Genomic DNA, 18,373 nt, shown 5'->3' with positions numbered 1-18,373 from the left:
AAGAAAGAAAGAAAGAAAGAAAGAAAGAAAGAAAGAAAGAAAGAAAGAAAGAAAGAAAGAAAGAAAGAAAAGGGGGAGGGAGGGAAGGAAGGAGGGAGGGAGGGGAGGGAGGAAGGGAGGGAAGGAAGAAAGGAAGGAAAGAAAGAAAGAAAGAAAGAAAGAAAGAAAGAAAGAAAGAAAGAAAGAAAGAGAAAGAAAGAAAGAAAGAGAAAGGGGAGGGGGAGGGAAGGAGGGAGGGAGAAGGAGGAAGGGAGGAAGGGAGGGAAGGAAGAAAGGAAGGAAAGAAAGAAAGAAAGAAAGAAAGAAAGAAAGAAAGAAAGAAAGAAAGAAAGAGAGAGAGGGAGAAAGGGGAAGGGAGAGAGGGAGGGAGGAAGGAAGGAAAAAAGGAAGGAAGGAAAGGAAAGGGGAAAGGGGAGAGAGAAAGGGAAGGAAAGGAAAGCCACAGTGCTGGTTTTCAAACTCTTGGAGATTTGGAGCTTGTCCAGCCATATTTCTCACACTGTTGTTTTTATCTTAAAACACTTACTGAGATTTATTTCACAGCTCAAAGTACTATTTCTTCTGATGACTGAATTTGCTCAAGTTGCTCAATGATTTGGCAAAATCTTTTTTCCCCTTAATTCAGGAGGCTGAGCATCCAGAGTCAGGCACCAACCAGCAAGCCAGATTCTGATGAGGGTTTCCCCCTGGAAACTCCCACTCTTGACTTCTTGCTGTGACCTCACAGTGCACAGTGTGTTCTCCACAGTCACTCTTACAAGGCCACTGATCCCATTTGTAAGGGCTCCACTCCTGAACTACAAACTCCCTGAAAATCCTTCTGCAAATACCTCCCACTGGGCTTTTAAAAGATGTATCAGGCCTTACTCCATCTCTTGCAGTGATAAATCCAGAATCAGTTGCAACTTACCTGCCCTGCTATTACTAAGTGTGGAGCTCTATAAATGTTTTAAATCAAATCAATTGATGGTGGTATTAAATTTTTCTGATTTAAAAACTATTTTTATAAAAATAAGACAAATTGTTTTCTAGACTTTTTTCCTCCTCCTTCTAAGACTGTAATTACTAAGATTATGCTATTATTTTTTACAATCTTGCCTGAGTTTATGTATTTCCTCCCTTTGTTCTTTTGGCTTTACTCTGGGCAAATTTTGCTGACCTAGTCATTTCCTCCTCTGTGTCCACTTTGATAATAAGCTTCATGAACATACTTTGCACACATAAAAGCTGCACTCTCTTTTCTATTACTTTGCCTCTTTTTAATAGTCTTAATATTTCATCTGAATCTTTCCCATCTGTTTATGCAAATTATTAAGCTATTATTAAGCCTCTGCCCAGTAGTTTCCTCTGCTCCTGATAAGAGTTGTGTTTCTCCTATTCCTCTTTTTCTTTGCTTTGTTGAGGGGTAGATTCTAGTCCAAAGTGGAGACTGAAGTAGGTCACAGCTTTTTCCAGTCCTTTCCTTCCACCCTTTTTATGCCTTCCTTCTGTCATGTGCTGAAGGTAAATTACTCTAGGAGCTCAGACCTCATTTTTAGGCATTAATTCTTTGCAACTATGTTTACCTCATTGCCTGGGATTTATTCTAAGGAAGGCACAATTTTGATGCTGAGCAGGGCAAACAGGTTCCTTTTCTGCCTTCCTCCATCCTTAACAGAAGCAGAACGGCTTTCAACTCTGTGTGTGTGTGTGTGTGTGTGTGTGTGTGTGTGTGTGTGTGTACATGTATGCATGTTTATATGTATGTGTATGAGCATGCGTGTGCATAGGTGTACATGTATATATGTGTATGAGTGTGTATACATGTGTATGTATATGTATATTCATGTATGTGTAGATTACATGAATATGTGTGTGTATGTATGTGCATATGTTTGTGTGTGCATGTATGTGTATGCATGTGGAGTGTGTCTGTGTGTATTGTTTGCATGTTTTTATTATAAGTAATCACTGAAAAACCTCAGAATTGGACCACTCAGTGGGTAGAAAGAACAGTTCATTGGGGGGCAAGCTACCAGGCTGCTTCAGAGGGTAGAGAAGAGCTGCTTATCAGTTTTGTTGGGGCAGGTAGCAACAGGAGCCAGCATGGGAGCTAGAAAGGCCTGGGAGTTATTGTAGGGCTTTGATCTGTTGCAGGGTGTTTGGGTTATTCAGATATAGAAGCTCTTTGCTGGAGGTGGTTGACCATTGGCAGTAGAGAAGGGAAGTGGTGGCTTTCCTGACTAACTGAAACCTGCCCTGAGAAATGCTGAGTTTAGATCTTTGTTTACCCACTGGGAATCCTTCTGTTTACTGGGTCAGAGTCCTGCCTGGGTTGTTCATGGACTGTCATCTCAGGACATTATCAGCATCACTGCCATTTGGGGGTCCACTTTGTTACCAACATTTATGTATCTGCACATATAGATACATGTAGAGGCCAGAAGTCAACACTGAATGTCTTCCTGATTTGCTCTCAACCCTATTGTCCCCGGGGGGGGGGGGGGGGGAATCTTGAATATGGGACTGGCCAATCCCAATGCACTGGCTGCTCAGCCTGTCCAGGGATCCTCCATTTCTGTCTTTGGCTCTTCAGTGCTAGGTTTACAGGAACAAGCTCACCTGGACCTGACTTTGTGTACAGGCACTAGGAATCAATCAGGCCCCACACTTGCACAGCAAGCGTTTTCACCAAATCATCTCTCCCTGTCCTTTGCAGGATCTTGAGAGAAGTCACCCATGTTAGGATTCTGTTTGTTCCTACTTATCAGGAACAATATTCATTTCCATGATTTCTCTGGAGAGGTTCATACCCAGCTCTGAAGTCCCTACAACAAAGCTTGCAGGAGAAGGACAGCAATGTATATAGTCTAGTGTTCTCAGGTGTTATGGAAGATGCCCATGGGTGATGGGCGGGCATAAAAGACCCGTCAGCTCCAAGCTGGTTCTGGGGCCAAAGAACCTGAAGCTCCAGTGTAGAGTATATTTTTGACCCATAGTGTGAGCTTCCTCTAGAAAAATGAGATCAACTCTTTCACTGAGTCTTCACCTAGTCCCCCAATTCTGAAGGGATAGAACAAGAGAGGAGAGGAGGAAGTCTGAATGGGCTGGGATACATCCTCCATGTGCCTCACACTCCATGTCATAGGTCATCACAAGTCACTGTCTTCTTAGACATCCAGCAGAGTCTTCTTCCTCTGCTGTATTATTCCTAAGAGCTTTCTTTTCTAAAGTTTTATCCAGATATTTCTTGTGAGTTATTCTATACCCATGGCCCTAGCATATCCACCTGCAAGCACTCCTAGTGAGCAGTGTTTTAATTGTCTTCACACAATGACCTCTGACTGACATATTTGGAGTCCAGTGATATTAACAATGCACTATGGTTCTCCACTGTAACAGCCAAACTGAGGAGGAAGCTCTACAGCTCATTGTAGCCTCTGGCATGCACAGGAAGTGAAGCCTGAAATGTCCTGTCCCCAAAAGAACCCTCCCCTGTTTACATCCACATTAAATCCAGGGATCAGGAGGAACTTTGTTCATAAGATGAGCAATGTCTACTCTGAGGTCGTTCTAACTATGACCATTTATCATAGTTGCTTAGCACTCATCAAATTTGGCATTTTATAGAGGGAACTATGCCTAAGCACGCCTACCTTTTAATCTCATTCTCTGAAATAATGTCATTTTTAAATTAAGTGTGGCTTTCTCCAATAAGAACTTTAGTGTTACAGAAAAATAAGGTATGACAGTGCGTGTCCCAAGAGTGCCCATGTGAGATGCATCCAGTGTCCTCATAGCAAAAGGAACTTGATCTTGTATCCATGTGTTCATTCTCATTCTACCCCCACTCTCGTTTCACTATTGGGAAACCAAATATAAGCAGCCAGTTAGAGAAAGAGGTTGAGTTTTGCTCACAGTTTGACATAATGTGGTTGGTCTGTCGTGGTGTCGACATGGTATGTCCCTGTAGCTGTAACTCTGGCTGGCCTTTGACCCCTGTGTTCAGTCTAGGACCCTAGTCAGTAGGATGACAGTGCCATACATGTAGCCCTCCCCTTTTCATCTAAAGCTCTCTGGATGCTTCACAGACCCTCTCAGAGGGAAGCCTTAGGTGTTTCTGCATCGAGTCACATGTCCAGTAAAGATGAATCATCACTTTTCAGCATCGGTTCCATTTTGTGCTTCTCTCCTCCCAGGTGCTGGGGTCCCCCAGTTCCAGCCAATCGCCTTGAATGGCCGAATCCAGGTCCTGAGTAATGGCTCACTCTTGATCAAGCATGTTGTAGAAGAAGACAGTGGCTACTACCTCTGCAAGGTCAGCAACGATGTGGGCGCAGACGTCAGCAAGTCCATGTACCTCACGGTGAAAAGTAAGGATGAAGAACGTTTTGTTTTACCTGCGAAGGTCTTTGGGGGCTGAGGTCTTCAGTTGGTGCAATGCATACCGGGCTCAGAACAAAACAAAACAAGTTTGGATATAGCCGATGTTTCCAGTTTTTAGGATTGGAAATGCTTTTTTTTAAAAAAAATGGGAAATGGCCAACCAATTGTCAGCAGCTTTCTGCGCCGCCCCGCCCCCCTATACCCTGGGTGTAGAAGAGCATTGTTCTCAAGAGCTGGTTCCCTAGGTCACCATCTCAGGCTCTGACACCCTAATTGGTCAGTGGGCCTTGGCACCCTCTCTCCCATGCTCTAATTCACTGTGGAAGAGTCTAGTGCATGGCCTGCAGAAGTTCTTATGAAAGCCTGTTTCATGTATTTCACTGAAAACTGGCTTGGTCATAGATTTTCTTTATAAAGTAGTTATTAGTAAGGAGAGGATTGAAGATCAACTCCTGCAAGCTATCCTCTGACTTCCATACGCGTACTCTGGCACACATACTCACCCCAAGCCCCATGCTCACCCTTCAACTGCACCCCAGGAAAATAGATGTAAAACATGTCGAGATAACAACTGGATACTCCATCCCCAACACTAGACTAACTATAGCATGAGTTCCACATGCTCGCCGACTTAGGGTCTGTGCTGTTGGCCAGTGGATGGGAGAGGGCTCTTCACTGCAAAGTCTGTTTTACACATTGGTCAATGAACACTCAAGAGTACAGAGTAGATCATGTTTCACTGATCATGTTTTATTAACAAATGCTTGTGTGTATGACTAGTCTCCTACTGGATAAGCTTTGATTTCCTCCTTACAACAAGGCTTTACTCAGACTTTTTCTGCTTTAAAGAGATTTAAAGTTGTTACTGATATCTAAGAAGCCACATCTGAGTAAGAGGACTCCATTTTTAAAGTGTGTGTATGTGTATGTGTGTGTATGTCCATGTGGATGTGTATGTAATTAAAAAACTTAAAATATGAATCAGTACCTAGCCCATGCACTAAGAATTTATTTTAGTCCATTATTCTACCAGAAAAAAATGAGAATAATAAGATATTTGCTAAGCTTTCAGTAGAAAAGCATATTGCAGTTCTGAAATGAAGTTGCTTTGAAATATGGTTTGTACCCATCTAATGCATAGTCTTTGAACTTACTGATTCAGTACTCTGGAGGAACTCATGTCAAAGAACCTAAAGACAAACTGTGAAATTGGAAATTGTTAGATTGGTAATTTAAAAAAAAATCTAAGTTTCTGAACTACTCAGGTAACTAAGATCCAGAAGCCATGGTAATACCAGTTTGTCTTTGCACAGTGAAAATAATATGTTTGTTGGATATTTTGTTAATTCATTTTTCTGTTCAAAAGTTATCTATCAAGACCTAGCAGCAAGAGCTAGGCAGTGGTGGCACACCCTTTAATCCCAGCACTTAAGAGGCAGAGGCAGGCCTGAGTTCGAGGCCAGCCTGGTCTACAGAGTGAGTTCCAGGATAGCCAGGGCTACACAGAGAAACCCTGTCTCAAAAAAACCAAAAACAAACAAACAAAAAAAAAAAAACAAAAACAAAACAAAAACCTAGCAGCACAAGGTCTTATGGAGTACATAGCATCAGTTGGTCATGGATTTGTCCTTGTGGATGAAATACCTGTGCTTTAGACATGAGGAGTAATATGGAAGAAGACAGAGTAACTGGCTTTATGAGGTAGTGAGGCCTGTGTGCCATGTTTATGCAGGTGGCAGGAGAGGCAGAACTTCAGCTTCATAAAAGACCTTCAAGAATAGGGAAAATGTAAAACATAGAAATTGCAGATTTCTACCCCCACATCATCTCCTTCTCCGTGTGGTGGGTACTAGTAGCAAAAGACAGAAGGATGGTGTCTACCCCTTCATGAGCTCCTCACTCTGAGGGCAGTGGATATCTGTGTATAACCCCTGAGCAGCAAATAGCACAGGCAGGGTCACAGCAGAACAGAAATCAATGTTGGTCATAGGCCAAGGCATACTTCCAACTTTCTGTGGGATCAGTGATTTCTATGCAGTATGTGGATTCCCAAAGTTCATATGTTCAAATCTTAATCCTGATGAGGATGGTGTTAGAAGACAAGGCTTTTCAAGGTGAGCAAACACAAGTGTAACACCTAATAGTTCAATTTGAGCAGCCTCCACAGCAGAAAAGAGCCCTCCCTGGAACCCAGTCCAACCAGGCCTTGATCTGAGATTTGCAGTCTACAGACAGCAGGGGAATAATTGTTGTCGATAACTCTCCTGGTTCGTGGCATAGAAGCTGGAGCTGGGGCTGGAGAGAAGGCTCAGCGATTAAGATCACTGTCTGCTCTTCTGAAGGTCCTGAATTCAAATCCAGCAACCACATGGTGGCTTGCAACCATCCATAATGAGATCTGACTCCCTCTTCTGGTGTGTCTGAAGACAGCTACAGTGTACTTACATATAATAAATAAATCTTTAAAAAAAATAAGAAGCTGGAGCTGACTAAGTCATTATAGAGCTTTGGAGTACAGTCCTGCTACATGGAAGTTGGATATTAAAGAACGTGAGAGTCTGAGAGGCAGAGGCGTTGAGGTTAGGGAAGGTCACCACAGGGAGAAAGGAAAAGGGGAAAGATGCACACAATTCACAAACCAAAGCAAGAGGGGTTTCTATGTGATTTACATGGGGGATGTGGGAGACAGAGGTTAGCTATAAGCATGCTAAGAAGTGTTTCTAACATGATCATGGGCTGTAGAGATAAAGAAAACATGTGCTTCCTTAGAAAATGAGCTTTCAGGAAAGTATACTAGAAGAGGAAATGTAAATAGTATATAACACAGGAGGAGGGAAGAGAAACAAGGACTTCTAGCTTCAGAGGGAGGCATTTACATGGTTCCTATGACCTGACCCAACCACCAACCCTGGGTGAAACCTCGAGACACTTGTCCAGCCTCTTCTACCCTTGAGGAAGAAACCAAATGTCCAGAGACTTTCAAATGACAGAAAAATGAATATAAAGGTGATTGCAAGGCTGCAAAAGAAGCTTTCAAAGTCACTCAGTTTTAGTTCCATCATTTTACTTAATGTGTAGCCATCATACCAAGTGATGAACTTCATTACAACAGTTAATTCAAGTGTGGCATGTGCCTTAACCACATTCCATACCCATTAACCTATCCTTTCTTCCTGGTGACCAACTCCTATTCCTTTTTCAACAGTCCAGGCAGTCCAATTTAACTTTCCTGTGTGTGTGTGTGTGTGTGTGTGTGTGTGTGTGTGTGTGCGTGTGTGTGTGTGTGTTGCAAGTCTTTCATCCATTCAGCTCTTGATGGACCCCAAGATTGGGTCCATAGCTGGGATGTAGTGACTGCAACAAGCATGGGTGAGAGGTATCTCATGGTACAGAGGTATCTTATGGTACGCTAGCTCATACCCCTTTGAGCATATTCCCAGGAGAGGCACAGCTGGGTCATTTAAGGGTTCTATTCCTTGGAAGGACTTCTTCTCTGATCTTCATAGTGGTTGTACTAGTTTGTACCCCCACCAGCCTTATCAGAAGGCTCCTTTCCCACAGTTCCTTACCAGCACTTGTTGTCATTGGTTTTCATGAAGCAAGGTGTTCTGTCTAGGGTAAGATAAAAATCAATCTCAGTGTAGTTCTCGTTGGCATTTCCTCAGTGGCCGGGGGAATATTCTTTGTGTATTTGTTACTAGTTTTTCACGTGTCTTTTTTTTTCCCTACAAAAAAATAATTGTCTACTTAATTGATCCCTCTACTTAATTGAGGGATGATTGGTTTTTTTGAGTTCTTTATATATTCTAGTTAGTTGGTCTTATTGTATAGGGGCTGCACATATTTCTAAACACAGCATGAGAGAGCTTGTCACTTCTTTGGGTAATGTGAGGGGACAGAGGTGGCTGCTCAGAGGCAAATGCGGGGCTCCCAGAACAGCACTGGAATCAAGCTTTAAACCCATTTGCAAAGCATATACTTGCTACTGAGGGATATTGGGGTTACAGCAGGAAGCTGGGGGTAAGCACTAACTCAGGTTCTGTCCAGTTTGCTTATTGCTTTCAAAGACTCATGTTAGAGAAGAGGGCATTTTAACAACAGATACAACCACAGCAGCCCTCTTTTGTTTGGAAGCAGGCACAAGGTGTTGCTGGCAGATAGCAGGCAGACCGTAGGGAACTGTCAGGAAAAGCCATCAACAGGATGGAAGATTGATCTGTGCAAAGTCTTCCAACTCAGCTGGTATTCCTGCTGCTGCATCTACACTGCCATCTCGGTTCTAATTTATCTTGTACCAAAAATCCTCCTAGGAAAGGAAATCAAACACTAGAGGAGCATTGGTGGCAAAGACAGAAACAGCAGGCCCTGCTTCTGATCAAGCCTGGGCTCTGGTCTACACTACCCCTAACCCCCATGGGCAGCAAATGCAAAAAAACAAGTCAGGTACCCAGACCAAGCCTCTTCTACTGTATCAGAGGATGTTTGTAGTCTTAGGAACATGATAACTTTTCTAAGAAAATAATTCCCCAAACTACTAGGCTCTCAAATGGAAGTCACTCCTAATGTTTCCCCTCGGGTGCCAAAATTGCACCTGCCCCCTCCAGAGTCCTGCAGCTGGCTGTATCTTTCGAGAAACACTGATTGCAGAATCTCACACTGCGCATGCAGCTCTTCCTTTGTCTGCTGCTCTGCTTCAATCCCTTCTGATCCCCTCATGCAGCATAAAAGAACATCACTTATCAAACAGGGGTAGGAGCGTCCCTGGAGAGACAGTTGCTCTCGGAATCTGACGAAGCCTGTAGCCCCAGAACAACCCACAGGCCACAGTATAGCCTGACCCACCACCTCCCTGCCTCGTGTTCAGCCTGGGCAGAACTCTGTAATGCCAGAGTGCATGCTGCTCCCCTTCATTTCCTGTCACTGTAACAAAAAACTGGCCAGTCACAACTTTTTGGAGAGGGAAGGGTTTTTATTTGGCTTCTACATCCCAGTCATAGTGGGAAATCAAGGCAGGAATCATGAAGGGATGTTGCTTGCTCTCCATGATTGGTCCAGTTTACTTTCTTATCCAAGCCAGGATCTCATGCCCAGGAGTAGCACTGCCCACAGTAGGCTAGGCCCTCTCACATTAGTCATTATATATGTATATATTCCATAGACTTGCCTACAGGCCACTCTTACAGTGCCATTTTCTTAATTGGAGTCCTCTCTTCCCAGATGGCCCCAGCCTGTGTCAAGCAGACAAGATACCAGCTAGCATATATGTATTCCTGTGTTCAGACCAGGTCTCTCGACATCCACCAAATAGACTCGGGGTCTCGACAATTCTCAGTCCTACTTCTGAGGTCCACCATGCCTTCATGGGCAGATTAGACTGGAAATAAGCTAACCCATTATTCTCTCTTCCCTGAGGATACTCATCTGTTCTCAGGTGGCCTTCTTGATTACTGCTACTAGGACCCTCAGATCTTCACCACAGAGCAAGTATGAGACAGGTGTCCCTGTTTAGATTAGTACATGTAATGAGAATATTCTAGATTTAGCAGGAAGAGATGCCCAAATCTGTAAATATGCAAACCCCACTGCATTGTGTGATATAAAAACATGGATGTTGTCTTATGTAAATTGTACTTCAGTATAGCTATTTTATGATGTAATTTCCAGGACGGTGACAGTTAGCAGGTTCTAATATGGATTGTAACCATTCTTAATAGTTTGAGGGCTGTTGTTATATTATCTGGTTTTACTCCTCAGTTCTGCCTATGAGAAACTTGTGTGGACTTGGATAATAACACCCTCAAGACCTCCATACTGCTCACCTGTAAGATGGGAATAATTGCCTATATGTTCAGGAGTCATGATGGCATGCTGTGGCAGGAATGGGTCAGAGAGCAATGTTTGGCCCTTCATTGGTGAAAGCTGCCACATTTATAACCAATGTACACATGTAGACTTTTATAAAGAAGTATTATTAGTGTGTTTGTATGCGTGTGTGTGTGTATATATGATGGGAGATGAGGAGGGTCCTCCTACATGCTATGGCTCTGTAGAGGGCAGAAGACAAAGTTGTAGAGATAGTGCTCGCCATCCATCATATCGGCTCAGGTCTCAGGGTTTGCACAGGGCTTGTACCTTTACCCACTTAGCTCACCCTGGAGACTTCTTGATTTGTTTTCTAATTTTAACATCAGATTCATGTCATTTTAAATACATTTTTATGTTAAAGCCATGCTGGGGTATGCTGTCATTCACCTCTGATCTTTACTAATGTTCTTCCCTTTAAGGTTATCTGAAATTGATACCAATGAATCTTCCCTCCATTTTTCTCTAGTGTTTTGGGTGTCCCCTAAGAGGTACAGTTAGCTCTGTCTGAAGCTTAGATATTTTTCATTAATTTTCTCAGATAATTTAATTTTATGCCATTTGAAAATGATGTCATGCCTTCCCCTCTTTTATTTGTGTAGCTGAAACAGTTCAAAAGAAGGTCCTTTCATCATTGTGTCTAAACACAGACAATAATGTAAATACCATCAAACAAGGCATAAGTGTGTCCAAGCAGCTGCCTCCTGGCTGTCCTGCGTGACTTTTGCTGGTTTGCCCACTTGGCTCTAGCCTAGCAGTCAATCTCCGGTCCTGAGGTTGGACATTTCAACAGATTGTTCTGGTAGAAGGAACTGCTCTTGTTTGATGCTGGTGTTGTGGCTTGTTTACTTTCTTCGAGAGAACAGGAAGGTCCAAAGTGGTGCTTCTTAGCAGGCTTCTGGATGCCAGGGTCAGTCTTTTACATTCTTGCTTCTTTTAATCTTTACAGTCAATTCTTTCATTTGAGTTTAGTTCATCCAGGAAAGAATGATTTTACTTATGACTGAAATAGGCCAGTTCTGTATCCATGTCACCCTCAAAGGCCACTGAGCCAGTTTTATTCTGTAAATTCAGCTGAAAACAACAACAACAAAACAACAACAACAACAAAAAAGCTGTCTAATTATCTGCTATGTGGTGGGCCTTGTGAGCATACCAATGTACTCTTGCAAAGGTGAACTTGGAGAGCTGCCTCCCATAATTCATTCAGAGGTGAGCACTGACTCAGGCCATGACTCTCTCTTCTCCCTTGAGGACACCCAGGTGTGACCCTCAGTAGGAATAATCAGGAATGCCTGTTAGAACAGATCTAAAGTCAGTGTCCCCAGAGCACATTTGCTGATGAGCTTTTGTAATGCAGGGCAAGTCATGGCAGGGTGTCCGAGGCCATCAGGGCAGGATCCAACCATCTGCTCTTTGCAATTTCGACATCGCTGAGCAGAATGGGAGAGGCAGGGGTGGGAATGGTAGAACTCTGCACATACAGGCTTCCTCCCTGTTTATCTAGATTCCCACACTGTTGAATCAGTGAATTTCAGAATACAAGGTGGTGTCCACATGTTTGACTTGCCACTCAGCTATAAATGTTAAAACCAACAGCAGTAGACAGTAGCCCATATACCTACAGGTCAAGACAAACATTGCATTACAAAGCCAATGGGTTGGTTTGTAGCTCATTTCATACAAAAGAACTATGTATTTACATGATCATTACATTATATTAAAAACCTGAGGAGCTACGTGGGGTTTTACAGTAGAGACATCTATCTACAATGTAGTGACAGTTACTAGGCAAAAGGTACGCAATGATTCTAATTTTCATCATTGAATCATCAGTCTATTTTGTGTTCCATAATGAAACACTCAGTGCCTAGCTGCTTATAAGCCTAGTCAGGTCATGGTTTTGGAAGTTGAACTTCATCAGACCATGGCAGATGTCATTGTGGTGGGAGCACATCTGTGGAGGGAGCACATATATGGTAGGAGCACATCGGAAAGGGAGAGTCATCACTATGTTATCATGGTAGGAGCACATCTATGGTGGAAGAACATCTGTGATGCTCTGTCTCCACTATGTCACCATGATGGGAACATATCTGAAAGGGAGACTCTTCACTCAACAGGACAGGAGATGGATGGTTTCTCCTAATTATCTTCCTGGCTAAATTGCTCACATCTCCATCTCAGTCTTCATGCTAGGTAGGTGTGCAGTATTAAATCCACGAGTAGATAACATTTGTGCCTGATCTCACATTCATTGATTCTAGAGACCCTTTATAAATAGCTACTCTGAAGAAGGAAGACTAGCAGATCCCAGCCAGTGTGTGCCATAGGAAGGAGAGGCAGCAGACACTATGTGGAGGCTTTGAAATGTGTATATTAGATTTCCTTCATTTCCACACTTTTGTAGATGGCTCAGCACTGCTAGTGAGTGACACTTCCTACCTCATAGGCTATACCACTTCTGAGTCTTTTATGTGTCAACTTGCAAGGCATGTTTCTTCAGGGTCCATCCTTGATGACACTATGAAAGTCTATCATGGTTATGATTAGCATTTAAATTGGTAGCTGATGAACAAAGTATATTTTTTGCCCTCCATAATTGAAATAGGCCTCATCAGCTGAAGGTCTTTGAATAAAGCAAACGTTCAACATGCTTAATATCAGTATGTGTACAGAGAAACTCTTATACATCAGACTTACAGAAAAGTCTGGTCCTGGTTAGGAGTGGACTCATTCTGCTTTGTCCTGTCACTGGCTTCAAATGTGCTCCGTGCTATCTTCTACCCCATCACAATGGTCAGTCCAATTTAAATGGTGATATTCTGCCCTCCCTGGCCTAGAGCATCCAGTCTTTTCACTCAGGACTGCTTGCTCCTATTATGTTGGGGTGATATGAGAAGACAGTGGGGGACAAAGGATCTTTTATTCACCTTGGCTCTGGCCGTTTCTCTAATGCTTTCTAACTATCAAAGCCCTCTGTTTGACAAATGGCCTACATCCTAACACCATTCTATATGCCAGGCAGTATCCTATGATTCAGTTCCACTGTGACACTAACAACCTGGAGTCAGCACCGGGTCCCAGTAAGACTGCCCTCACTTCACATACCAGCAGTAATTGGAGTTCTCAGATGGCCTCCCCTTCTGCCTGGCCAGCTCCAGGTTAAAGGTTACACAACCTCTTTGTGTGGGATAATTTGTTAGAACAGTTATGGAACTCAAAATAGTACTCAGTGACACTATTACAGAGGATCCGGATGAACAGACAGATACACGAGAACATGTGATATCTAGGAGGGTCCTAAGCTCAAAGTTGGGGAGCTTCTGTGTTTGAGGATTTGGGTATGTTCCTATCTCAGGATATCAATATGGTGATATGGTTATGTAGCACTGTTCCTGGGGAGACAAATAAATGTCTACTCACCACAGATATCTACTCACCACAGACAGGCAACCAACAACAGGAAAAAACAAAAAACAAAAACAACAACAAAACAACCCCGCCCCACCCACACACACCCAAGTCCAACGTGGTGAACCATTAAGCTTATTAGAGTTACTTACAGAAATATGGGTGAAGGGTTACTTATGGGAGCAGAAATCACTCAAAGACAGCTGCCCACCTCAGTGTGAATGGCCATTATGAGAGCTGGGAACCTGGGGCATACTGCATAGCTTGTCAGCACCTCAGCAGGTTGGCAGCTCAGTTGATATGATTCTCTTGTAGCCAGCTGGATTTGTCAGACTATGTGAATCTGGTCAGTTTCAGGGACTTCCTGGAGATGCTGTTGATTTTTTTTTTTTTTTTATTTGAGCTTAACAAATTTCCCTGCAGTATGGAATGTTTCACTACCACTTAAAGCATCCTGAATGTTAAACAGCCTCCTTCCAAAATAGAAGAAGATTTGATCTGAGAAGATTTTGTTACACCACTAACTAGGAAGCTCCCTGAGTCTTACTGTTCAAAGCTTATGTCTAAGTTCCAGAACTATGATCCTACTAAATCATCAACCATGTGTATGAACTTGAGCTTCACCTGCCACTATTCCCAGATGTTAAGACTGTGTGGGGCTGAACATTCAATGCTCTAGTCACAAACTTGTTCTTTGTGGGATGGATAACCCATCCTGAAAACTGTCATGAACACGTCAATGGCACAAACTCAGGTATGGTGCTAAAAAACTCAGGGAGTTCCAAAGGCTTTTGAAGCTGTGTCCATGAAACCAATCACATGACCAAATGAACATGACTTATTTGATAAAAAAAATATCAGAAATTCCTTGCTACACAGCCCCCAAGTTAAGGGGCATGAGAGTAGATGGCTGTGCCTTCTCTGAGGTGCCCCTTGCTCACACACAGAATCTCTAGCCCTATGAGTCTAAATAACCTGTTCTTTATACTATGAGCCTTTCAAAAACATTTCATTATAGTAATGCAAAAAGTGATCTAAATCGAGAGGGAGAAAGAGAGAGAGAGAGAGAGAGAGAGAGAGAGAGAGAGAGAGAGAGAGAGAGAGAGAACTCCAACATGAGAGCCTACAGCCTACTTATATGGAAAGAAACATGGGAATGATAGGAACTGCCCCCCCCCCCCAATTTATAACCCATCGTCAAAGACTGTGATCTTCAGTGTGTGCATCTGTTTCCTCCTCACTAGAAACATCTATGTGGTGTTTCACAGCCTATCTCAGTCAAGCCCCTCTGCATTTGTTGTTGACTATTTTCATATCATGGAGTATCATTCTACCATGTGACTTTTAATGGTCAGTGTGCCTCAACACATGCTTAGCCTAGGGAATACCCAGTCCTGCCCTTGGTGGTCCATTGTGCATCTGGTCCTTTACAAGGTCCCAGCTCTCTCAGCTGCTGAGCTGAGCATCCTGTGCTTCCTCCCCTGATGATAGGAAAAAGGATGAGCAGCATGCTACAGACCGGGGAGTCCAGCAACCTGCACACACAATGTAGCTAGGTGTAAAGAGAGGGTATGTGCTGTGGTTTTATAAACCCTAGAGCTGGCCCAGCATGCAGGAAAGGCACTTGCAGGGGTGAGACTTTGAAACCCAGGCAGCACCAGCTCACAGCCCAGTCACTTGCTCTTTCCCATTCAAGCCCTGCGTGTTCTAAGGCAGCCCTTTTGTGGAAGTGGTGCTTAATTACTTCCGGCAACCTCCGAGGGCAGAGGATGTCAGTAATCTTTCAAACGTTCTCATTAGTGGTGAGGTTCGGGATGTCATCCTCGGCCCCAGTGCAGCTCAGCAGCCATCACTGAGCTGTCGTCTGGCACTTCAGGGGTGTCTTAATGTGCATGTTGCCCTTTCTCTGATGAGCAGCAGAGATAAAGGAGACCACAGAGAAGCCGTCAGGGAATTCAGAAACGCTGGGTCGATTCTTCAACGGGGAGTGTAAAATGTCCATGTATTACATTGCATTAGCAGCCATCAATCAAAAATGTCCACGTCCAGTCTAAGTGTTGCAATCTTAAAGCAATTACGGTGGACCACTGATGATACATCAGCCTCGCTTGAGACATTTATTTCCAGCTTTCCACATGGACCATATACCTGCCCTGTTTTCACAGCTTTTTCTATTGCAGCTTAAAGGCAAAAGCCTCTCCTTTTTCTCATAACTGAATTCATGCCCTTGATTTTTCTTTAAAACAGCAAAACTCCTTCCCTTCGTGGCATTTATTTTCAGGCATTTGGTAAGCTTGCAGGAAGAAGGGAGTGTATGGAGTGGTAGGGACCAAGCTTGCAACAGAGCCCACAATCCCTCACATCTCCAGGTTAGGCTGCAGGCCACAGCACTAAGAGTATGAGCCAACCAAGTACATGCACCATCTTCACAGATATAAAGACCAAGGTCACTGTGGAATTTGCAAGGTAGATGTGATGGAGCTTAAAGCTCCAGAAAGACCTCAGCTTCGTTTAAACAGTTCTTCCATGGTCTCAAGTTTGTGACAGAATAGAGCTTTCATCCCATGGAACTGTGCTCCACAATTGTTAAATTATCCCCACTACTCCTTCCAGATATGAGGCTATCTGGATGGGACTGCACGCCAGGCCAGCACTTTCCAGCTCTGCTCTGGCTTCACGGATCCACTGCTTCTGTCCCCGAAGTCTGTGCTTCCCCATGTCTGCATCCCAGGCTCCAGAGAATGCTCACAACTAGCCTGAAAACAGATTCTCAGGACCTATGCTATGTGATACTGTACACAGAAGCTGAAAATAGAGTAGTCTACCATCTCAACCCAGTAGTCTAGAAGCTCCTAAGACAAGATAGGAGACAGAGATGGGAGAATCCCCAGAAGCTGAAGGGCTAGATAGCTTGTTATACACACACACAAACACACATGTACACACAAACACACCCACATGTACACATGAACACATACACACATATACACAAACACAGATATACAAAACCACACGTACACACAAACACATATATACATGTCCACTCATGCACACACAGAGAAACACATATGTAAGGGCTGAAATCCAAGGTTGTACCTGGAACTCCACAAGCACACTGTGACAGATCATCCCAGTGCACATGCACACATGTATACACATATACACATACACACATGTTTATGTACACACAAACTTACACATATATACATACATACACATATACATACATAAACACACATACACACATATACACACATGCACAACACACACAAACACACATTTTTTAAATTAAGGATTGACCTAAGGCCACACATAGGGTGACTAACTGTCCCCATTTCCATGGGATTCTCAGCTTTAGCCCTGGCCTCCTAGGCACTGGGACAATAGGAAATCAAGGAGCTGACATGTGAATTTTGTCTTTCCAGCCCACATGCTATGGACTGCTACCTGTATGTTTTTTAGCTTTACTTTTTAGAGGTGTGGCACCGCCTTAACCATTGTGACCCTGGGATTTTAAGAGTGACAAGACATTTCTTGGCCTAGCTGGACTTGATCCAGGATCCTAAGATGTTGACACTAATAGACGTCAAAGACTGGCCTGAGACAGTGGCTCCAAGCTTACTGTCACACCAAAGCTCATTACAACAGCCTATCATGGGAGAATACCAATTGGGAGCATGCTTTATTAGACTTTGGGGAAAAGTCAGAAATTAAGTAAAAGCAAGAGAAACTCCTGAAAACAGAAGATGTTTACATGGGAGGAAGAACAACACTGAATTTCCCTTTTGTGATTTTTATAGGGTCATGCCAGAAACTGGACACAGGCCAGTATGTCTGTCCGGATTGGTTCATTCTCAGGGCTGTCAAGAGCTGAGCCAGTGGTGGTTCCGCACACTGTGTACATGTCCTGAGGAGATGAGCGTGCATTTGCCATGTGCCGTGCACTCAGTGAGGAAAGGGTAAAACCTGTCACACCTACCAAGCCCTGGCAGCCATTCTTGTTTGATTTCTTCACATTCTTCTTTGTCTCAGAAGTGGTCTGGGCTGGTGTCCTAAGTGGAAGCTTCCTCTTAGAAGCCATCTTTCTTCCAGTGCAGTCGGCTACAATTAGCTGCACTAGAAGAAAGGACACAGAAAAGACACAAGTAACTTACGTCTGTCTGCCAGCCATCATGGTCTCAGTCCCAACCCTCCTCAATTCTGTCTTCTTTGGTTGTTGTAAGACTTTCGTGGGGAGCCCTCCCCATTTTAGTCTCGAGAAGGCGATGCCCAAAAACCACAAATAAACATCTTGATGCAAAAACATGAGGTAGCTTAATGGCGGAGCTCCAGGCCAATGTGTACCTCACACAGGAGGTAGAGGCACTGACCTCACCTCATGGCCTGAAAGCTAGGGGTTTTTATAGGGGGAGGGGTCGGGGCTAGCAAGAATTGGCGAGGTTTTGGTTGGCTCATTTAAACGTACACATTTACAGGATGGTACGTGCAAGTCAGGAATCTGCCTTTCACCAGTCTGAGGAGTCTAGTGTGGCTGCTTCCTCATTTTGGTAGTACCTGAGATCAAGGTGAAGGCAAGGTTAAGCCCGTGCACTCCAGCTGCCCTCACTGCCAGCAGCAAATCTAAAAGCAAGAGAGAAAAGATGCTGGTAACTGAAGCATCTACACAAGCCCTTGTCCCACCCCATGTATGTCTATTAGTCTAGAGGGAGGGTAGGAAGAAATGGAATAGGTG

The 18,373-nt window shown here is 43.6% G+C and overlaps 1 protein-coding gene across 3 annotated transcripts in view; it reads left to right on the top strand.

Moving 5' to 3' along the window:
- The window catches only part of Dscam (DS cell adhesion molecule), a 566,911-nt gene that overhangs the window by 379,560 nt on the left and 168,978 nt on the right, over positions 1-18,373 (top strand). For all 3 annotated transcript variants that reach the window (XM_021209063.2, XM_029544386.1, XM_029544387.1), the window contains exon 11: positions 4,179-4,352. In XM_021209063.2, the coding sequence (XP_021064722.1) occupies positions 4,179-4,352 (174 nt within the window). The remainder of the gene's footprint in view (positions 1-4,178; positions 4,353-18,373) is intronic.

Source organism: Mus pahari, chromosome 12, assembly GCF_900095145.1.
Source record: "Mus pahari chromosome 12, PAHARI_EIJ_v1.1, whole genome shotgun sequence".
Taxonomy (NCBI): Eukaryota; Metazoa; Chordata; class Mammalia; order Rodentia; family Muridae; genus Mus; species Mus pahari.
This window is presented reverse-complemented; position numbering and strand designations above follow the sequence as displayed.